Source organism: Agelaius phoeniceus, chromosome 8 (genome assembly GCF_051311805.1).
Source record: "Agelaius phoeniceus isolate bAgePho1 chromosome 8, bAgePho1.hap1, whole genome shotgun sequence".
In the NCBI taxonomy this organism is placed as follows: Eukaryota; Metazoa; Chordata; class Aves; order Passeriformes; family Icteridae; genus Agelaius; species Agelaius phoeniceus.
Window position 1 is genome coordinate 29,192,062 of NC_135272.1, and position 21,604 is coordinate 29,213,665.

The following is a 21,604-nucleotide window of genomic DNA, read 5'->3' on the forward strand; positions in this document are numbered from 1 at the left end:
AGATAAAAGTGATAAAGCTTGAGGAGGAAATAGCTCACAAACCTGTGCCAGCCCTGCTGGCACTGCATGGCACCACACAGGGGACCTCTGCTGGCACAGGCCTGGGGCCACTGTCAGCCCACAGCCAGGCCTGTGCAGCCCTGGGCAGAGCAAGCCACCAGGGGACAGGGGTCTGTCCTTTCCAGGCAGGACCCAGAGCCAGGGACCCCAGCCCTGTACCCTGCACAGGGCCAGCTATGAAACACACGAGGCTCAACAGCTTTGCAATGTTTACTCTTGAAAAAATAATTCCATTGAGAAAGCATCAAACCCTGGTGATGCCACACACCCAGCCCTGCCACAGCTGCCACTCCTGAGCCTTGCTGGGGGGACAGGGAGGGATGGAGAACAGCACCCCGTGGGCCTGGCCTGGTGTGTGGAGAAGGGGGAGCCTAAAGCCCACCAGCTGAGTCCTGCTGTCACTGAGAGCAGGGAGCCACAGCCCTGTTTGGCAGGGGAGGAGAGGGAACTCATGTTTAGCCATCCCCTATCCCTAGGACCACCTTCCCCAGCCCCAACAGGAGCTGGGAAGAAGCCAAGCCTGAGCCCTACCTGAGAAGGGCAAGAGGATGCATTTAGTTTCCAGGGGAAGAGAGACTGAGCCTTGGGAACAGAGGTGCCAGGGAAGGGCAATGGAGAGCCATTGGGAAGTTCTTCCACAGCAGGGCATGGGGAGCAAGCTACTTTTCCTCAGAAAGAAGTCAAATCCCTTTTCCTTCCTCATAAAAGCCCTGCCTTAACCTGAGGGCTAGCACAGGGGCCCCCTGCCCACTGTGCCAGAGCACAGTCCCATGGAAGGGCAGCACTGGGGTGGCTGGGGAGGGCAGGGCTGAGCCCTAGGCCAGTACTGCAGCCTCAAGGGTGCCACTCTGCACGCTCCTGTTCCCTCCTGCATCCATCCCATCCCATCCCATCCCTGCTGCTGGGGCAGGTATGCAAAGGACTGTGAGGGCCAGAGTCCCTGCAGTCATGCTAGAGCTGTGCTGCATCCACACTGGGACCATCCTGGCCAAGAGGAGCTCCCTGCTTCACAAGTTTTCACTCCTATTTTGGGCAAGGGAGAAAAGCAGGGAACAGAGGGTGGAGCCAGGGGAACAAGAGACAAACCTCCCATGACTGCACCTGTGCAGGCTGGGGGCTGCCAGCTCTCCATGCTGCTTCCTGTGATCCATCCCTTCCCCAGAGCAATAAATAAATAACTTAGTGTAGTGTAGACCCCAATGCTCAGTTCACAGTGAGAAAATGAAGGGGAAGAGCCCCTGTTACCTTAGGGAAAGGGCTGAGCAGAGAATGGATCTCCTGCTGCACGGATGAGAGGAGGAGCTGCACTGAGCAAAGGGACCAGGACTGCCCCCCGGGGTGCAGGGGCATTAGTACCAAATGGCTGGGGATGGGAGGGGGCCCTGGGATCCTTCCTAAGGCACGGAACCCCCTCCCTGTCCCTCTGCACGAGGGGTGTACCACAGTGGGAGGGCCAGGCAGCCCATCCCAGACCAGCTCATAGCTTCCCTGCCAGCAACTTACCAGAGTAAGGGTGGGAATTCAGGAGAAGAAACTCCCTCTGCCTTCAGCAAAAGCAGGGGATGCCAGGGCAGGGAGGATGGAGAGGCAGGGTACAGTACCACAGGCAAGGACCACAGTGCAGCCTCTCCTGCTCCAGATGACCCTGGCCCACCTGGCCCCTGCAGCCAGGGCATGATGCCTGCTGGCTGCTCCCTTCTCACTCTGCAAGGCACTTTCACCCCCTCTCCCACCACCCAGGGGCAGGGCTGCTCCCCACAGAGAAGGTGGGTGAGGACAGTCTGAGCCAGAGCACACGGCCTGGTTCACTTCCACCTACAATCACCTCCAGCTTCCAGAACTGCCTGCCCTCGTGCTGGGTGTGGGGTGTCCCTCTGTGTCTGCAGCAAGTCCAGCTCCTCTCCAGCATTCCCTTTTCTGTCAGCTGGGCTGCACCAGTGCCTGCAGCCCATGCAGCAAAGCCAGTGTGCAGGAAGATGTCCAACCCAGCACACAGTCTTCAAGGTGCATCCATCGTGCAGGTAACAGGAGAGATGCTGGAATATCCCCTCTTCAGCACTGTGTTCACCATGGGGCACAAAGCCAGCAGGCAAGAGTTAATAAATAACACCCAGCTGGCAGGCTGCAGCACTCACACCATGCTGCCTTCTCAGGACTTCAGGGCCAAAAAGGAGAGCAGAGGTGTTTTTTGAGGCCCCCTCTAGGCTCCAGTTGAGCATCTCCTTCCTCCAGCCTTGCCCAGCCAGGGGGCAAAAGGAGCAGCGTTAGTAGAGTGTCTGTGTTATAAAAACCAAGTTCCTGGGATTGGGGTGGCATATCTACAGGGAAGGACCCTGTCCTGTGCAAGGGAAAGGGAGACCACAACGGGGGGCTGGAGGGAGCCCAACATCTGCTTTTGCAGCCCAAAACAGGAGTCTGTATCCAGTCACCAGCCTCCAAGAGCTGCTGCCAACTGTGTCTCTGCACTGTGGGGGTCTCTGTGCTCCCCCGGTCCCCTTTGCTTCCAGCTGCCAGCCTCATGTCTGCTCTGCTGCTGCCACCGCTGCTGGCACTGCCACTGCCCCCTCCTCCTTGGCAGGGGGCTCCATGTAGATGGGTGTCACCGACGAGGGCTTCTTGGACCTGCAGGTGAGGGGGCTGGATGGGAGCAGGCACAGCTGATGGGCCCCCTCAGGACCCCAATTTCCAACAGCACTGCCTGGCACGATCTCCTTCCCACTGGGACATCCTCCAACCCTGGGAATGTATCCTGTCCCCCCTACCACCACACCGACTAAGGAGTGAAGCTGGTGTCCCCCAAGGATTGGGCTGGGACAGAAGTGCATGATGGTGTGTGCCAGGCAGGGGACAGTGCCATAAGGATGGGGCATTACTGAGCCCTTTGTGTCCCTGATACTCACGAGTAGGGGGAGGCAGGGACCCCCACCACAAGGAAGTGGTTCTTCTTGCGGAACAGCCGCCACAGCCCCTTGTGGTTCCCACGGACGTCCAGGTCCCAGATGTGGAGGCACTGGGGTGGTGAGGAGGGAGGAAAAGGCATCAGAGCCTGAGGATGGACACCAAGGCCAGGTGCCCCCAAGCATGGGAAGAACCACAACCCCTGCCCTCACTGAAACACAGCAGAGAGGGCTGTACCCCAAGACTGGGGAGGCACAGGACTGCATCCCTCCAGCCACACCAATAGTTTCAACATCACCCAGAGACAGCAAGAACCCATTTGGTGAGCTGTGTCAATGCCACAGGAAAACCCAAAAACAACAGCCAGGTGTTTTCCAGCAATGCAGAGACCAGTGCAGGGCTGAGGACAGACCATGTCAGGGCCCTCACCTTGGCAAGTTGAGTCCAGGTGGTGAAATCTGCTTCCTGCTCCATCCTGATGAACATGACGTAGACCTTGCCCTCGGTGTCGGGCACGAAGGAGTCCTCACAGGGGTTCTTGCTGTGGTCCAAGACCTCAGCCTCGCTGTGGAAATGGAACAAGGAGTGAGAGGGGACCACATCTTCTCCCTATTCCCAAGTCAGAGTACTTCAGACATGCAAGATGTGGCTGGGGCCACCAGGGCCACCTCCACCCTTCCTTCTGTTCTGGCTGGTTCACCCAGTGTGTCTTGTGGTCTCTCCACCTTCCAGCAGGCACTCACCCCAGAAGCCGATGAATTTCAGTCTCATAGTTATCCTTCCTCAAGCTGTTGGAGAAGGAGAGAACACAGAGATCAGGGCAGAGTCAGATAGTTTGATCCAAATTTAAGACTGTCCCAGTGTAACACTAAAGGCAGCTGGAACCAATAAATGGAGAGCAGGGACTGCCACACATTCTTGAGATGTGGCAGCAAAACCACGACCCTTGAACATGTCCACCTGGAGCCCAGGGTAGCCAAACACAACCTTGCAAAAACCACTGCCAGAACTCCCCAGCAGAGGCCAGCGTGCTGATGCAGGAGGTTATGGCCATTCCAGATGGGAGATGACTCCAGCACAAGGAGACAAAAGTCAAACCAAGCAACTTTTTCATCAAAGTCTCATTGTGATCAGTACTCACCTCTCCACATTTTTAAGCTGGACATTTGGAACAGTGTTGAACTTGTGCTTCTTGAAATAGGCTTCCTGGGAGAAAGAGAGAGGGTAGGGAAGGAAAACCAGATTTGATCACGGTCAGCAACACCTGGAGATGACCTCAAGCATCCCCAGTACTTGGGGAGGTGTCTGAGTTGGTGTCTGGGGGCTGCAGGAGGTCACTCACATGGAAGTAGCCGTTCATGTTGAGCCCCACGATGCCGAAGTGGTAGGAGCGCGAGATGTCCGGGATGATGCACTCCCGGCCCTTCCGCTGCTCAGGCATCCGCATCCACATGTCCCAGTCCCAGAGCTGGGGAGGGGAAACTGCTGCTCACACGCAGCTCTGGGGCCATCCAGGGACCCTTCTGGGTGCCCACACCAGGTCCAGCCCCTTTGGCCCCAGCGCTGTGGATGGTTATGTGCCTCCTCAAGTCGCTGCCCATCCCAAATCCATTCTGCTTGGGCATCCTTCCCAGCATAAGCACAGGGACAGCCCCTCCAGGAGCTGTACACCCTGGGACTGGGTGAAGATCAGGGCCTGGTGATGGGCACAGATGGGGGTGTAGATGAAAGGGTCATTCCAAGGTACTCACCTTCTCAGGGGTTGGCCACTTTGGCTCCAGCTCATCCTTGTATAGGCTCTTCCGGAGCACCCATCCCAGGCCTGGCATGGTTTCCACACGGTACAGGAGTGATGGGTCCTCAGCTGTGTGCTCATAGCCCTGCAATGTTATGGGGAGTGTTCAGCACCCATCTCCCACCAGAAAAAGGAGGCATTGTGCTCCATTGTGTTCCTCATTATGTAAAGAGGGGAACACCCACTGGGAAGGAAGCACATGGCAGGGACAGGAGGGTGGTTTTCAGGGACACTTCTGAAGAGTCCAGGGCTGGGGAGACAGACCCACTTAGGGTGACAGTGGGGACACACACCCTGCTTTAAAGATGGAACCTGGACCCCAGTCTGACATGGAAACAACACAGCCAGAGGTGGCCCTGCTTCACCATCCCTCCCTGACCCACCTGGTCATTCCACGCAGAGATGCAGTACAGGCTCTCATCCTCCTCCAGAAGGTGTATTGACTGGCTCAGAAAGCTGAGGAAAGAGTTGGCCCATGTCAAACACCCTTTTACCATGCAAACTAAGGCAAACCCTCCACCAAGAGATGAGCCACCCCCAACTGCTGGAACTGCTTATCCCAATTTTTGGCCTGAGATAACTGGTGGAGCACCCAAACAAGCTAAGCTGCATCTCAGCATTGTCTCCTGCCCATCAGTCTCCTCTCCTTAAGAAGAAACAGGAGCCTCATTAGACACTGCTCCTGTCCTCTGGCTATGGGGCAGCTCCAACCATGTGAATGGATCAGTGTCACCCAAAAAGCCTACCAGGAAGAGATCCCCAACCCTGAAGTCACCCTGCACTGATTGCCAGACTCTGAAGGCAGAGCTCAGTTATGGCTTTTGCCTGGAGTCTGCTCAGCCTTAGCTAAGTGAACTCCAGCTGGAAGGGATCTGGCCTCTCCTGAGCATCCAGAGAGCTTCCAGGAAATGACCCCACACAGGAACCGCCAACTTTACCTGAAGAAGTCAACAGAAATGTCAAGATCTTCCTCCAGAACCACAGCAAATTTAGCATCCTGTAGGGCAAGGAGAACATCAGGAGGATGGAGAGATGAACAGGACAGAGCAGAGACACAAGCAGTGTGCTGTGTCTGTGAGGCTCCCTGCCCTGGAGGACTGATCCCAGCTGCTGTGGGACAGGGATCAGAAGTGCCAGGGGAAGGCTGTGCTGCAGCAGTCTCACTCACCGGGAACAGGTTGAAGGTTGCAGTCAGACTGGCTTTGTAGTGCTGCAAGAAAAAACAATCATTGCCTGTGTTAGCATCAACCTGGCACAGATCTGGGGCTGAGCCTGCCTCCCTCAAATGCTATTCCAGGTCCCTGGAAATAACTGTCCCAGGACTTGAAGGTTCTCTCACCTGGGAAACTCTGGCGTTCTTAATGCTGATGGGAGTGTGCTGTATTCCTGAGAGGCCAAACAGCTCCACGACATCCATTGGCTCCTGCAATGGAAAAGTGCAAAGCTCATCAAACGTGTGGGTCATTCTCCCCTCCTCTGCCAGTCTCAGCTCCCCAGGACAGCAGGAACATCCCCTGCATGTGGCTGTCTTCTTGGAGACTAGTGAGGCTCAACACAGACCCTGCAGCACAGAACTTGCCAAACCCTTGTGGCCCTTCAGCATCACCATGACTTTGTTAGCCCTTTTGGCAGACACAAAGTTGTATCCAAGATATTTGGGAGGTCCCAATTCCAGCCCCCCAGAACAGTGCAGAAAGCAAACAGGTACAGCCAGGACCTCCTAACAGCTGCTTAATGGCAGGACCACAATCAACCCAACTTTCTCTCACAGTTGCCAAGAAAAAGATCTTTCTGACCAAGGACAGGGGTCAGAAGTAATACAAATTTGGGCTGAGGTATCCCTGCCTCAAGAAGGAGCCACCAAGGCCTTCTCCAGCCCCCTACTGTGCATCCCACCTCCTGGCCACAAAAGAGAGAAGGAGGTCCCATTGGACCAACCCTTCCCCCTTCCCCAGGTATCCACCATGGCAGCTTGAGCATCCAGGCTGCCCCCTCGTAGCTAAGGGATGCTGCTCCAGTTGCCATGGCAATGGATGCTGCTATCTTTAACTGCTCTGATGTGGTGCAGCAAGAGCCTGCATAAACAAGCCAGCTCCCCCAGCCCCACAGTGTGGAAGTGGTGGGAGAGACCTGCAAGGGAACAACTGTCTCCATCCCAAAGCAGTACCTCACTGGATGCTGCAGAGATAAGGCCTAGCAAGGTCCTGAGATCTATTCAGATCCCACATGCCTGCCCCAGAGTACATTCCACTGCCAGACAGACATGGCTTTAAATGGGACTCTCCAGGGCTATACAGGGTTGAGTAACAGGAAGGCCTTTGCCTATAAAGGTCCAGTTCTCCTCCACCTGGCCCCAGCTTTCATGAACCTCAAGCTTTGAGCCTTGGGAAAACACTGTTTTGTGTCTCTTCACCTCTTACTGAGAATGGAGCTGGACAGGCATGGCTGGACTGGTTTGTTCCTCTCCGTGTGAAGCAGCTGGACAGGTGATGTTACACCCAGAGCAGCTCAAGGGGCTGGCAATGCTCATCAAGTGAACAAAGGGGATGGGGAGAGCCCAGCATGACCACCACGTGCCATTCCTGCACACCAACCCCCTTCTGACATGGGGATGTCAGTCCTGGGCTTTGGGAAAGGCCAAGGCAGCTTTACCCACACCCAAGGCTTGGCTAACTTTGGCTGGCTTTGTGTAGGAGCAGGTGAGGAGCAGCGTGACGCACAGCAGGAGGAAGGTGACGAGGCTCTCAACTTGCCACCCTCCAAGGATTGGGCCAGCACTGGGCTGGGGGAGCAGGGAGCTGGCCACAGGGATCTCTGGCAATGCTCTCACCTCGTAGTAGCCATCAATGAAGACTGTGATCATCTGTGGATTGACACCCTGAGCTGACAGCAAGGAACGCAGCATCCTGCGGAGAGACAGAGGGGCCTGAGCGCAGCACAGCCCCAGTGGGCACAGGCCCCTCAGCACAGGGCTGTGGATCCCTCAGGATGGGCAAAGTGTGCACCATTAGGGAACAGGACCCACCTATGCCTTCCCTTCCCCTCCCCAAGGTCTGCCCTTGGTGCTCACGCAACCCCTGGATGCTGCCAGCAGGAGAGAGGGAAGGGCCGGGGCCATGCCTGGTCTTGTGGCAGGGAGCAGAGGAGCTGTGCCCTCTGGGAGTGCTTACCTGTACAGGTAGTTGGGGCGGTTCCCTGCAATGACAGCTACTGGCACATCAAAGACTTTATTGTCTTTGAGCTGGAAGAGAACAATGTGTGTGAGTGGGGGTGGGAGAGGCCACGCAAGCCAAAATGATTCCATGCCACTGAGAGTGGGATCCAAGGGGTAGGGACCCACTGTTAAGACAGCAGAGCTGCATAGTCCTACCTCTTGGCTCAGGGCCACACCAACCAACCAGGATGCCCTCAGCATGACTGAAAACCCTACCAGCCTCCTTTCTTCGCCTCACCTCTGACCCAGCTCCAAAATCCCAGTTTGCATCCACTCAGAGACCTGTGTCTGAACCCTTCAGCACCGTGCCAAGGACAGCCCAAAAGTCACAACAGCTGCTCTGTCTGTAGATATTCAGGCTCTGCTGCTTACACTGATATCCCTAGAATAGGGTAACTATTCCTGGCAACTCAGAGCAAAGGAATTTCCCTGCCACAGCATGACCTGCCCCCAGATATTCACCCCACCTTTGCTGGGGCTGAGGGCTTGCCCAGGGGCAGTTTGCATCACTCAGCTAGTGCTTAAGGCCAGTGCTCTGCATCAGCTGCAAAACACACCTGGTCCAGCCCAGCCCTCCCTCCGGGAGCCTTCCTGCACTCACAGGGTCAGGGTTGAACTCGATGGGTGTGGGGTCCTTGCAGCTGCAGACGCTGCCATACCCTTCCACTTTGCTGCAGAACCGCTTGCGGCGCCGGTTCAGCTCCGTGTCGGGCCAGTGGCACTCAGCATCTGCAGGCACCAAGGAGGAAAGACAGACCTGTCACCCTCACACACTCACCCTGGGTGCTCCAGGCTGGGAAACCACACACACGGCTCTCCCTGGGCTCAGCCAGCAAGCCAGTCCTTGCTGAACAAGGAACACTTTGGACACCAGACACAACCCCAGGAGCCACTCAGAGCCCAACCCCATCTCTGGCCTCTCTGAGCAGCAGCGAGTTGCTCAAGGCCAACAGTCAGAAAACTGACCAGACCAGGTCTGGAGAGGAGACAACTGGCCATGATCCCTCTTCTCCATCCTCATCTTTCCCAACAACCATGCCTGGAATTGCCATGGAAGTAGGAAGAAAAGGAGCTAAGCCCATTTTTAAAGTTACTATCATCATCTCAAAAAGCCTTAAATGACTTTGACTTAAAACCAGGCAGTAGGGAGACATCTCCCAGAGACACCACAGAGCAGACTGTACTTCTTACCTTCCACAGATGTCAAGTGGACTTCTGTCTTCAGCAGAACGGGGTCACCCCACGTTGAGAGAGCAGGTGACTTGGCATGCTTCTCCCCATACACTTCTCCTGGAGCAGGAACACAGGGTCAGGACTGCCTGGAAGGGCCCAGCCCCCCTTTGTCATGGCATGACAAGGGGCTGTCAGCCTGGGGGACAGCTTGGCACCTTTTCCCATTGGCCTCTGGCAAACTGCTGAAGGAACATGTTCTGCCTCCATACCCCCAGGTATACCCTCCTCACCCCCCGGAATGGAGCTGCCACTCTCTGGGACTTGTTCCCTGCTCATAGAGCCTGTTGGGGATGGGCTGGGTTTCTCTTCACCTGGCTTCTCCCAAAGAAAGAAGCCACAAACCCTCTCCCAGCCTGTGCAAGACTCACCCCCCTTCTTCCCCACAAAAGTCCACATGTCTCTCCAGCTCAAGAAAGGTGCAACTTGGCTCCCCAGGCTTTTCAGGACATTCTTGGCTGTCTCCTTGAGGTGAAAGGAGCCTTCATCCTGGAACAAAACACAACCCTGCAGCTGAGGTCTGGCTCCTGACAGGGAAGTCTCCCATCAATACCAAAGGGGTACAGGGCCCACTCCTACCCTTGAACCAGTTGAGCCAGAAACTTTCAGGGTCTCTGTGCCACTAAAGCTGTCAGTGGCTTCATAATGGCCCACAGGCAGGTCAGAGGAATCATGAACTCCTGTTTCCTTGAGACCATATTGTTCTCAAGCAGGGCCATGTGTTAAGCAACACTTCACACAGCTAAACACAAAAACCTTGAAGCAGCACAGTGTTGCTTGCACAGCAGCCCAGACCTAGCACAGTCCATAGGGCCCCTGTAAAGCCTGGAACTGGGAGCCAGAAGGATCCCACCACATCCTTGTATTTCCTCACATCCATTCTCCACCTAACCCCTTGCACATGCTGTGGCCTCTGACACATCTGCTTTTTGCTCTCCTGCTTTGCTGGGCACAGCAGTACCTGCAGCAAGAAGGGAGAGCAAGAGGACAAGGGAGGTGATCCAGACAGGGAGTCACAGCTCCATGGGGATGTGACATTTAGTCCTGGGAATGCTTGATGACATTTAGGAGGCTACTACCCAGATGAGCTTCAGGACATCCTGACTCAAGATGACTTTTTTTTTTTTTTTAATATTAGGGTCACACCTACCTTAATGGTGAAGATTAGGATCCGGCCCCGGGCAACCATGTTGAGGAAAAGTACCATGGCTTCATCTTCGTGGGGGGAATAGGTGTCAAAGACCCTCTTGGCCATCACATGTCCCTGTTGGTATTCACACGTCAGATGGATCTTAAATACGACATGGTATGGGCACACAGAATTATGGAGATCTGCCCTGGAAGCCTCACTCCCTGAGCAACACAGGAGTGGCTTTTCTGGTATGCCAGGGAGTCAGTCCCAGAGTTAGTCCCCAGGCAAGCTCAACCCTCAGGCCTTCCTGCACAGAGGTTCATGGGCAGCATCATCCAGCCCCACAACTCCTCCCCTGCCCGCTCCCCAGGGACAGCAGGCAGCATGCAGGGACTCTCTGGATGACTGTGCCATGCTCTGCAAACTGCACACAAAAAGCATTCAGGGCCTTCCCTCCCTCCAGGCTGCCCCTGGCCTCAGGCACCCAACAGTTCAAGAGCAAGAACAAACTGCCCAGTTTAGAAAGACACAGGGATGTTTTACTGTGGCCTGATTTAAGACGATGACATGGATCCCTCTTCCCTGCTCCCGAGCCTCATCTTCCAGGACCTGCAAGTGGATAAATGATGAGAATCATATACCAAGACCTCTGCTTATTCCCTGCCCATTCTGTGCAGCAGAGCCCCCAGACAAGAGGCAAATCTCTTTGGCTTTGCTGACGGCAGTGATGGGTGCCAGAGCAGAAGTCCTGGAAACAGAACTTTTTGCCAGTCCCTGAAGTGCTCTCACCACTGCTGTTTGTGGCTTCACCCGTTCAGCTCTGCCCACCCTCTGCTCACAGGACAGCCAGCACCTGCCACTCACCGTTGTTCCATCCACAGCCACATAGACCTTTGACCTGCTGGAGTACACCTCGACATCCAGGACCTTCTTGTTGTTGACAGGGTGCCTGGGGACCTCCACATTCAGCATCTCGTCATCTACAGCAGAGAAACTCCCAGTTTCAACCAGTCAAGGCACTTCTAGCTCGTCCCTGCTCTGTGCTAACTCATCCAGAAGGGTGTGCCCAGCAGGCACCCCAGCCCAAGGAGTCATGGGTGGGAATTTACAGGGATGGTAGGTAAGGGGAAATACCAAATGACAACAGCTCTGACCCCAAGAGATCTCTGCAGCCAAATGTGCTAAAGCCTTCAGTAAACAGACCAGGAAGGGAGCAGCATTTTCTATTAATTTTTGTTAAACCCACATGCACAGACCTGTTTTTTGTGATGTAGCTGGTCACAAGTTAGCCCTGACTTAAAGAAACCCTTAATTTCCTTGCTTTCAAACCACAACAGGACGCTGCCCCTCACCATAGTCCTGTGCAGACTCCTCTTCCTCCTCATAAGCAGCTCTCCTGGTGTCCAAGATCAGCTTGATGTTCACAATTACGGTCACAAGCAGGAAGAGGACAGCACCTGTCTGCAATGCAGGATGTTTTGTGTTAGAAATTTGTAAGTAACAACCCCAAAACCAGCCTGCCTTGGCATGGGCTGCAGGGCATCCCAAGGAGATCCTGCATGGGATCACAAGCATCTGACATTTCCTCTGATTTTCTTCTGAGGAAAGCAAAGAGAAAGAAATACAGGTGACTGAGTTTCATGATGAAATGCATTCATCAGCTGGAGAGCACTGACTCCTTGATATGTGAGAATTAACCCACTTCCAACGTATCCCTGCTTCCAGATCTGTGAGCAGATTCCTGCTAAATTATTGCATCAAGCTTGAGGGTCCCTGCAGGCAAAGAGTTTGGTAATTCAGAGTTACAGCTCCCAGGGTAACCTTAACTTCTGCCTCTGCTGCAGCATCACTACTCTCACCCATCCCTCTGGAACCAGAGGAGGCACTCAGGGTGTTCAGAGGAGAAGAGATGCTGTGCAGCTGAATCAAACAAAGGGAAGTAGCTGAGGTCTGATTTCAGGAAACTGCACTGTATCACAGGCTGCAGAGAGCAGCCTGCAGCCTTACTGTCTGCAGCAAACTTCAATTGCAACCCTTGTGGATGCTGAGACAGAGGGCTTGGGAAGGTCCAGGGGCTGTGGAACAGACCCATGGTTCTCTGAGGTTATGAATGGGGCTGGGATCACACACTGGCCTGCCCTTGGTGAGAGGCACTAAAAGGATTTCTGCCCTATCTGTCCAGCTACTGCCTCAAAGCTCTGTGCTGCTGCTATCCCTGCCAAGCAGGTCCAAGGAGTAACTGAGGAAAATGGAAAACCAGCAATAAGACAATATGATGGTATAAATGTCACTATGGCATTTTGGCTTGTTAATTTGCTGTTGACTCAAGACTATGAGCACCTTTTGGGATCTGTGCACAGAAAGCTTTTAATTAAGCACGAACAGAGCTGTGGGCTCATGGAGAGGCAGCAAGGCCACCTCACCAACCTGCCCAGACCTTCTGCCCTGATGAGCATGAGGGAACAGCCCTGGTGACCAGAGTGAATAAGGCAATAAGGAATAAGAATTAAGCAAGACCAGCAGCCAGGTCTAGCAGAGGTGGCTTGGTCAAAGCTAACTAATGAATGCTTGGCTGCTGTAGATCTGGCTAATCCATACCTGCAGCTCTGGTCTGCCTATTTTAAGCCAAATGTTCATCTGTGTTTTAAGCAGTGCCACAAAGTACAGAGATGTGTGCAGGCTCTAGCCCATTGCCCCAGCATGGTGAGCAATGCCTGCCTGAATCACCAGACCCATTTCCAAGCCCTCAACACCTTATCAGATACAAAACTGAACAGTCTTCTTGCCCAGGGAGCCCTCACGACCCTTTGTCCTCCCAGGCAGATGCAAAACCCTCCCCTGCTCACTCCCACAGCAACCAACTGCCAGATCTCATGAGCTCCTCTCAGGAAAGGCCCTTTTTCTGTGTTTTTCTGCCATGGGGCCAAACCTTCCTGTCCTTACAGCCCCAGACTCCCCCCAGGACGCCGCCGTCTCCACCAAGGATTAGCTGTTTTACAGCACAAGCAACCAAGCCTGAGGCTTTCCCAGACACCAGCTGCCTCTGGGGCATGAGATCCTATTACCAAGCCCTATTTTCTCTGTCCACCTGTTGTGCCTTAGACCAGGCTTGGTTTGCAAATCAAACAGCTAAAGGCTGAGCCTTGCAGCGATCAGCATGAGTCCAGAGCCAGGTTTCTAGCTGAAAGCTTCCAAGGCCACCTGGATAATTGTATCTCCTCCCACAGCCAGGTCTCAACAGGTCTGCTGGCAGCTGAAAGGAGCTGCTACACATGGCAGACCCTTCCACACACAGGCACTTGGAGGCAGCTTCTTGAGAAGTTATGCTTCCTCAGCATGTCAGGTCACCCAGACTGCCAACAGACGCACTTCCACCCATGCAGCTGCTCCATAAACTTGTAAATCCTGTAGATTATCCCTCCTAATCTGCTGCAGGGCCGCGGGTGACTCACCTGGCACAGCTTCCGCAGCGCGCGCTGGTTCATCAGCTTGTACTTCCAGGCAAGGTACCAGCTCCGCTTCTTGTGGGGCTTCACAGGGGGGTTGGGCTTCCACTCCTCCATAGTCCCGGGGGCTGGCAGGGGCAGCCGTGTGGGGCAGGGGTCAGGATGTGTGCTGCTCTCCTCTCATGTCCATCGGGGCTCCCTGCCGGGGGGAGAGAGCTGCCTTCAAACCCGCTCCTCAGCAAAGACAGAGCCTGGCACAAACAGTGGCCATGGAGTGCACTGATGTGCCATGAGAAAAGCCCTTTGGAGCAGAACTCCTGCTGGGGGCAGTGCAGGAGGCCAGGCTTTGCTGCAGGGTGAGGGGAAGCCCCTGAACTCATCGGCCAGTGGCTGCCTCTGCTCCAGGCCAAACCCTCAGCGAGGCTGCGGCAGTGCCATGGGCCCGCTCCCACGCTCTGGGAAAGAAAAGCAGCCCAAAGTCACAAGCGGACAACAGATCCATCAGTTGTTATGGAATGGGCCTCACTGGCCGTATGTGCCAGGGGTGCCTGGTGGAGAGGCACCCTCCCCACCAACAGCCCCATGCCCGCTATCGGGGTGCAGCCAGCCGGACACGGGGAGCAGCACCGGCCCGGCGTCCTGCCGGAGCTTCCAGCAGCCCCAGGCAGAGGAGCTGTGCCAGCGGGAGGCCGGGCGCCTGCGGGGAGCAAACCGCGGGGCCTGGGCGGGATGTGGAGCCCCGGCAGGGCCGGGGACCTGTCTGGAGCACAGCGCGCCCCAGCCAGGCCAGGCAGGGGAGGGGGAGAGGAGCGCTCAGGGGCCCAGAGGCACTCGGGGGGCGGAGGTGGCGAAGGGCCGGGCGGGAGAGCCGGGTGTCTGAGGGCGGCAATGAGCGGCGGCGGGGAGGGGGAGACCCAGGCGCTTTGGGACCGCGGGGAGGGCCGGGAGGCGTGTGCCGGCCACGCTACTCACGGGGAGGCTGAGGCGGGGCCGGGCTGGGGCGGGCAGGGCAGGGCCGGTCCCGGCTCGGCGGTGCCACCGCCGCCGCCCCGAGCTCCCTCCGCGCCGCTTCCGGCGCCGCAGCGACACCGCGGGGGGCGTGGCCAGAGCTGGGCCCGCCCCCAGCCCCGCCCCGCGCCGCTCCGCGCGCCCCGGCGGCCCTCGCTGGTGCGCGGGCAGGTGGCGGCGGGGGCGGGGCCAGGGGCGGGGCCGCGGCGGGGGCGGGGCCGGGCGCGGGCGACGGTGACAGCGCGGCTGCCGCTGCCCCACCCGCATGGAGGGTGGCGGGGAGGCGCTGCCCGCCGACCTGCGGGACCTGGCGGGCAAGGTGGGACGGCGCCCGCCCGCCGTGCTGCTGCGGGGGCTGCGGGCCGACACCGCCCCCGCGCCGGTCGCGCCGCCCGCTCCGCCCGCGACACCCGCACCGGCCCGCGGTGCCCACCCGCCGCTCGCCGAACGCCTGCGGACGCTCCGCCTCGAGCTGGTGAGTGCCGCGGTACCGGGAGCGCTGCTGGTAACTGACCGGCCCGACCGCAGCCGCCTCGGGCAGCCCGTTGCCACCCCGGTGACAGTCCCCAATAGTGCCCGCGCTCTGCCTGCATTCCGGGGAACCCCCCTTGCTCCTCCGTGTCCCCGTTAACAGCCCCCAGCTCACAGCCCTTTTCCGGCCGCTCTCTGCCCCCGGCCCACGCAGCATCCACCCCCCGGAGTCCCCCTCGGCCACCTCCGTCCTGCCCCCCTCGCAGCCCCAGCGCCGGCTCCGTCGGGGATCGCGGTGTCCGGGATCAGAATTTAGGACCTTCGCCAAGGACATGGTGGTGGATCTCGTGTCTCCCGGGTATGACCCCCAGGGTGACAAGGCACAGGCATCGCTGGGAGCTTTCCCGGGGTTCGGGGCGTCTCGGGTGGCTCGTAAAGGGCCGTGCTGCGGTGGCAGCCCTTCCCGGGGACCGGGGCAGTGCCGGTGGCAGCGTTCTCGCCTCCCTCTTTCGTGGAGGGAGCAAAGACCGGCGATGCCTGCGCCTCCGGGAAACGTGGCGAGGTTGGGCAATGGGTTCAAGTGCAGCTGGGGGAAGGGACTCTCCCACGCACGAACATGCCGAGCGGGTGGGAATGAGCATTGTTTCCATAGGGAAACAGGCTAAATACGCCCGCATCCCTGCGTGCCCCGGGGGGCTGGAGCACCACCCAGCCCGAGCCCTCCGCTTTGGCTGATTCAATATCCCCATGGGTGCGAGAGCTTTCATCCTCCCTCTGCTTTCATCGTCCCTCCGCAGCGGAGGCTGCACCCTGACCGGAGGAGAAAGGTCTCTGGGGCAGTGCGGTGTTTGCCCTGCCCAGGTGCAAGCAGCCTCAGCCTATGGCCAGCAAGGCCTGCCTTGGGCCGGGCTTTATTCACCTTGGCTCAGAAAGGCATTTCCTTGCCCTGCCCTGGCTCTTCTTGCTGGCCAGTGAGGAACTGGGGACACCTCACACACAGATCAGCAGCTTGGGATTGGAACCCAGGTGCCAAAACCCAGCACAGGGCTCTCCTCATCGCCCCATCCCCGCGAACAGGGACCAGAATTCCCCCCCCCCCCCCCCGCCCCGAGCAGCAGGAAACCAGCAAACCCTCAATGCTCTGAGGATAAGCTGGCCTGGGAGTGGGCGGTGGGAGGAGAATTTAGCAAATTCCCACTCTCGCCTCCTGATCTGAGGAGGAAGATTTATCCCCAGGGCTAGATATCTTGAAAGGAGAAGGCGCCTGAGGTTTCCTGCGTGCTGGGGAGGGGAGCAAGGCTGTATCTGCCCGTGGAGAGTGTGAGGAGGAGTGTGACAGTCCCCTGTACAGCCGTCCTTGCTGCGAGGTCGTGCAGTGAACTTCAGTGCATCTGGAGGAGTACAGAGAGCAGCCTGTGCTGGGTCTCCTCCCACAGTAACCATGTCTTGCTGGAGAGGGGTGTTCTTGGAGTGCAGTGGGGAGGTCAGGCTGGTGCGAGCTAGCAGCAAATTGATGGCTAACTCCTTCCAGCAAGCAGTATGGAAAGCAGGGAGTGTTATCCCACCCTCTGCTTTTGGGTTGGCTCCCTGGGCATCTCTGACAGCTGCAGTTCTGCACGAGGCAGAGAAAAATGGGGAACCCCCCCACCAGGGGTTTCCAGCTCTCCTCCTCCTCCGTCGTCTCCCTGCCAAGGCCAGATGCTTTAGCAGTGCGTGCAGAAAAGTCCATTGTAGGCAGTTTTTTAAATAACTTGCCTAGAAAGGAAATTTCTGTACTTGGAAGCTGGCTCCTGCCCCAATCCGGGCACATCCCTGCTATTTTTTATTTAAATCCAGCTTGAGGAGCATGAGGAGGGGGTGGAAGGGCTGGTGTTGAGTCTTTACAAATCTTTGACTCTTTTTTTTTTCTGTCGGCTGGAGTGAGAGGTGTCACGTGCTGAAATCCTGGCTGGAGTTTTCCCAGGCTCCTTCCTCGGATGCTTCTGTGGCTGCTCTGGCTGTGGGACCGGAGACAGGGGTCTCAGGAGGCTGTGGGGTCACCCGTGGGCGGGCGAGTGACTCCCAGGGTACCGGATGCTGAAAAATGATCCCTGGGGAGCGCATGGACTTCTGTCCCAGCTTGCTGATGCTGGGCACAGGATGTGTTTGTGAAGGAGTCCGTGGGCATCTGCAGCCTGCAGGCTGCCTGTATGTGCCCTGCAGTGGGTTTTCCCCCTTTCCCCCCATCGTGGCCTTATTTCCTTTCCTGGCAAAATATTTGTGTCCTGTGCAGGGGAAATCCAGTGGCTTTTGGCGGCCAGTATCATACAGACAGGAATGTCTTGGCACACGGGGCTTTCCATTAGGAAAACAGATGTTTCTGCAGCAGCTGAGGTTTGCAAAGAGCTTCCCCAGGCTCAGAGGGGCAGGAGGAGTCGGTGAGGCGAGTGGTGTGATCAGCAATGCCTGTCCTCCTGTTCTGGGAGTGATTTGGGTCTCCAGATCCTGACATGTGACATTGTCACCAGGCTTGGTTCAGACCCTGGAAGGTGAGAAGTAAAGGCATGAAGGGACCAGCCTGGGGAAGCGCTGATGGTCCAGCCAGACCGTTGCACTGAGCAACGCCTGATCCTCTTGCCCTGCCAGCAGCCTCCCAGGTCGCGGAGGATGCTCTGGGATCAGATCTGCATCCAATACCTCCAGTTCCTTGCTTACTCCTTGTTCCCATAGAAGATAGCGACACAAGTGCCCTGGTTTATTTCCCTGAGGGGGTTGGTGGCTGGTGGGAGCCATAAGTTGTTGGTCACCGATGGCCGTGTCCCCGGGTCTTGGACAGGGCCCCCTGGGATGGCTCCCTGCGGGATCTTCTCCTATCCCATGCTCTTCATCAAGCAGCTCAGGAGACCTGAGGCCACCACAGTGACACCTCAGTTGGGCTGGGACACGAGGCCCCTGGGTCACCTCAACGCCCCTGTGCTGTCTGTCTCCCCCCAGGCTTACCTGCGAGCTGTGGACGTGAAGATCCTGCAGCAGCTGGTGGTGGTGAACGAGGGCATCGAGGCGGTCAAGTGGCTGCTGGAGGAGCGGAGCACGCTGACCAGCCGCTGCAGCAGCCTGGCCAGCAGCCAGTACAGCCTGGTGGAGAGCCAGGAGGCCTCCCGGCGGGGCAGCTGGGACAGCCTGCAGGACCCCAACGACAGGCTGGACAGCATCTCCGTCGGCAGCTACCTGGACACCCTGGCCGATGACATGGATGAGTACTCCCACAACGCCGCTGAAACCGCTGCCGCGTCCACGTCAGGCAGAGCCCTGGCCAGGGCAGAGCAGGATTGGGTCAGGATCGACCTCGAGAGGGGTCCTGCAAAGCAAGAGAAGGACACAGAGGAGCACGAGTGGCCCCACGTGGACCTCTCCCCACCTGGGTTGCCCCAGGATCACCGGTTGGCTAAAGAGCCCCAGGTGGCCAATGGGTGTTTGGGCCAGCAGTCCCCCTCTCTGGAAGCAGACAGAGACACCAAGTCACCACCAGGGGCCAGGGAGAGGCTGGGGAAGGGAAATCCAGATGGGAAGGCTTGGAAAGCTGAGGCTGACCTTGAGAACTGCAAACTCAACAGCAAACTGCACCTGGAGTACGATGCCCACTGGCGCTGGCTCCAGTCACAGGATGATGTGACATTCTTATAGCCCGTGGCTTTGCCTTCCCAGTCCAGCTCTCCCAGCTGCCCACTCTGCTTCACTTCTCTGTGCTTGGGAGAGTTGGGGTGGCTGGAAAGGGGGGCCAGGCTGGCTTGGTGGGTTGCACTGTTCCTCTGACAGCCCAAACAGCATTTGGTGGTGCAGCCATAAGGGACTGGGTGCCTGCCCTGCAGCACATTTCTAGGAGAGGACGGGTGAAGCGGGTCCTGGTAGATTTAATCCTTTGCTCTAGGGTGTTGCTTGCAGGTGGCTGGACAGCCCTCTGTTGTCCTTGGTGGTGGTGGTGGGGAAATCTGGGACAGTGGTGTTCCTGGGATCTCTCTCTCTAATCTTCAGCTTCGTTTGTGCAAAAACTGGGGACCCTTGCCCCAAAATGACTACCCTGAGTGGACAGGAGGCACTGCCATGCAGCCACAGCTTGGTGGCACCAGCATGCTCAGTGTGGGGCAGGACCATCAGAAGGGCATCCCTGTTGGATCTGCTCATTTCCATCATTGTCTTCAAGGCCAGTGTCCATCCAGGGCAGAGCAGAACTGGGGTTTGGCCCCAGCACGTGGTGGATGCTAAAAAACCCTTCCTTGAAGGTGCAGCCCTGCCTGGTTTAGATGCCTCTGTGAAGCCAGTCTGAGGTGGGGCTGGGGAGCCTCTGTCTATGCTCTGCAGTGGAAGGATGATGGTGCAGACTTCCCAATGTGGTGACATGAGAACAACAAAGCACTGGGTGGGAAATGGAAATCCAGTTCTCCCAATCTGTTCCTGGACTGTCTTCCACCTTGGGAGCAGTCCTGCAGGATCCCTGGATGTGGCAGCACACAGGCAGCCTGGCAGAGCCTGCAGGGCTCAGACTCAGAGGGGCTCCTGCTCTCCCCTGACACGGTGTGATGGCGGGGAAGGCTGGGTTTCTCCATCTGTGGGATGAATGGTGCCAGGTCTCTGCCTTCTGCCAGCAACCAGAAACATTTGGGTGCTCTGTTGGGGTGGATTTGCAGTGACTCTGCCCTGGAGACATCTCTTGTTTTCTTAGCCTTGGCTTCTGCCTGTGCCTTTTGCTGTCCCCAGCATGCCCCTCGCTGGCTTGTAGAGCATGGCTTGCAGCTGGAGCTGTGTGAGAGCTTGGGCAGGACCTTCTGCCTTCACCAGGTGATGCAGGAAAGGACCTGAGCATCCTGATCCAAGGAGCCAAGCTTTTCCACATTTATGGATAAGCCTGGAGTGTCCTGACCTCAGAACCCTTGGGTACATCTGTCCCCAGCCCCGTGCTGTGATGGCTTTGCTCTCACCCTCGTGCTGTTGTTCCCTTACCTGCGTGGGTCACAGCTTGGATCTGTCTGTGCTGGGATGGCAGAAGTGAGGACATGGTCTCGGGGTGTCAGTGGGAAGCTAAGAGAGAGGGAGGTGACTGGCTGTGATTTCCAGATGACAGATGTGAGCTGGCTGTGCTTAGGAAGGTGGCTGGGTGCACAACAGGTTAGGCTTGGTGTCTCTGTAGCAGCACCTTCAGTGGAAATTACCCTCTGTTCTGAGAGCCCCAAGCACCCTCCCTTCCCCTGCAGGTCCTCAGAACCCCCCTGGATGGATGTGGAGAGCAGGACAATACCCAAAATTCTCAGAGATGGTACCTGCTGAGGACTTAGGCGGATCCCGGCAAAATGGGAGTGGGTTTCCTTATGCAACAAGCATCCATCTGCCTGCCCTGGAGCAGCTGTGCTTGCCTTGCCATTGCCTGTGAGTAGCTCGTGGCTCCCTGCTGACACTGAGCCACCGTGTCCCCAAGGCTGGCTGTCCCCTGCTTCGCTGCTAACCCTGCATGCAATGAATCAGCTGAGGGTCCCTGGGGGGGACAGGGTAAGTCCTTTGGCACTGTTAAAATAATTCTCAAAAAAACCCAAAAAACATCGCTGGCTTAATAAATGTTTGTGTTTCTCCCAGGCCACGCTGTCGGTGCTTTGCTGAGCTCACTGGTGTTTCTAGGGAAAGGGGAGAGGCTGTGGGGTGGAATGCCCTGGAGCCTCTGGCAGTCCTGCAGAAGGGCAGGTTTAGCCCCAGACCTGAAACAGGCACAGTCCAAGTGTCTGGGCATTTATCCCTTCTCACATCAGTCATAAAAGTCACTTTTCCTGAAGCAGCTGGGTACTGGGGCACATCTGCTAGGAGCAGGGGTGACTCTCAGCTGGACTATGTGTCAAACAGCACCTTCACCCTTCCTGGCCCATATTTCCAAGGAAGATCATTTTAGGTGTTTGCCAGCTCTGTTAGCTGTGCTGGAGCCTTTGCTTCCTGTGTTCTGCAGTGGCAGCTCTGGCTCCCATGGCTTCCTCCACCCAGGACGTGCAGCGTGGATCTGGGTGTAGAGCAGAGACTTCTCCAGCCCAGCCGGGCTGGGAGCAGCACAGCTCTGATATCAGCTGCTGGGATTTGCTCCTGGGTGGATCCCTTTAAAACCACTAGAGCCAGTGCTCATGCAAACATCAGCTTTTCCAAAGCAATGCAATCAGCTTACCCAGCCCTGCCATCCCAGCCTCAGCATCCCTTCCAGCTCACAGCCTCGACACCGAGAGTGTTTGCAAGGGGGGAACTGGATGCTGGAGCCAGCAGGACTCAGCAGGATTTCCCCAGTTTCTGCTGGGCTGAGGAAAGAATTGAATAATGAAGAATACCTTAGACATAAAATGCCC

At 57.0% G+C, this 21,604-nt stretch overlaps 2 protein-coding genes across 2 annotated transcripts; one reads left to right on the plus strand and one right to left on the minus strand.

The window, feature by feature from the left end:
* Positions 1-254: 254 nt before the first annotated feature.
* POMGNT1 (protein O-linked mannose N-acetylglucosaminyltransferase 1 (beta 1,2-)) lies at positions 255-14,897 on the minus strand. The gene is made up of 22 exons (XM_054638100.2): positions 14,748-14,897; positions 13,782-13,974; positions 11,682-11,790; positions 11,194-11,309; positions 10,873-10,938; positions 10,348-10,461; positions 9,569-9,686; positions 9,159-9,257; positions 8,569-8,696; positions 7,924-7,994; positions 7,584-7,659; positions 6,093-6,176; positions 5,922-5,963; positions 5,692-5,750; positions 5,137-5,209; positions 4,710-4,838; positions 4,301-4,426; positions 4,100-4,164; positions 3,702-3,746; positions 3,388-3,523; positions 2,961-3,070; positions 255-2,682 (listed from the first exon to the last, which is right to left on the minus strand). The coding sequence occupies exons 2-22, from the start codon at positions 13,890-13,892 to the stop codon at positions 2,577-2,579; spliced, it is 1,983 nt and encodes a 660-aa protein (XP_054494075.2). The 5' UTR covers positions 13,893-13,974; positions 14,748-14,897; the 3' UTR covers positions 255-2,576.
* A 4-nt stretch (positions 14,898-14,901) lies between these two features.
* LURAP1 (leucine rich adaptor protein 1) lies at positions 14,902-20,859 on the plus strand. Its single transcript, XM_054638428.2, has 2 exons — positions 14,902-15,258; positions 18,228-20,859. Exons 1-2 carry the CDS (start codon positions 15,049-15,051, stop codon positions 18,915-18,917), a joined length of 900 nt encoding a protein of 299 aa, XP_054494403.2. The 5' UTR covers positions 14,902-15,048; the 3' UTR covers positions 18,918-20,859.
* The last annotated feature ends 745 nt before the right edge of the window (positions 20,860-21,604 follow it).

What these genes read in the sequence shown, in the direction of transcription:
- POMGNT1 (XM_054638100.2), bottom strand. Translation starts at nt 13,892, where the DNA reads ATGGAGGAGTGGAAGCCCAACCCCCCTGTGAAGCCCCACAAGAAGCGG. An exon ending in CGCTGCGGAAGCTGTGCCAG is followed by an intron (nt 11,791 to 13,781) that starts GTGAGTCACCCG and finishes CCTGCATTGCAG; the next exon opens with ACAGGTGCTGTCCTCTTCCT. An exon ending in CAACCTTCAACCTGTTCCCG is followed by an intron (nt 5,751 to 5,921) that starts GTGAGTGAGACT and finishes CTTGCCCTACAG; the next exon opens with GATGCTAAATTTGCTGTGGT.
- LURAP1 (XM_054638428.2), top strand. Translation starts at nt 15,049, where the DNA reads ATGGAGGGTGGCGGGGAGGCGCTGCCCGCCGACCTGCGGGACCTGGCG. An exon ending in GGACGCTCCGCCTCGAGCTG is followed by an intron (nt 15,259 to 18,227) that starts GTGAGTGCCGCG and finishes GTCTCCCCCCAG; the next exon opens with GCTTACCTGCGAGCTGTGGA.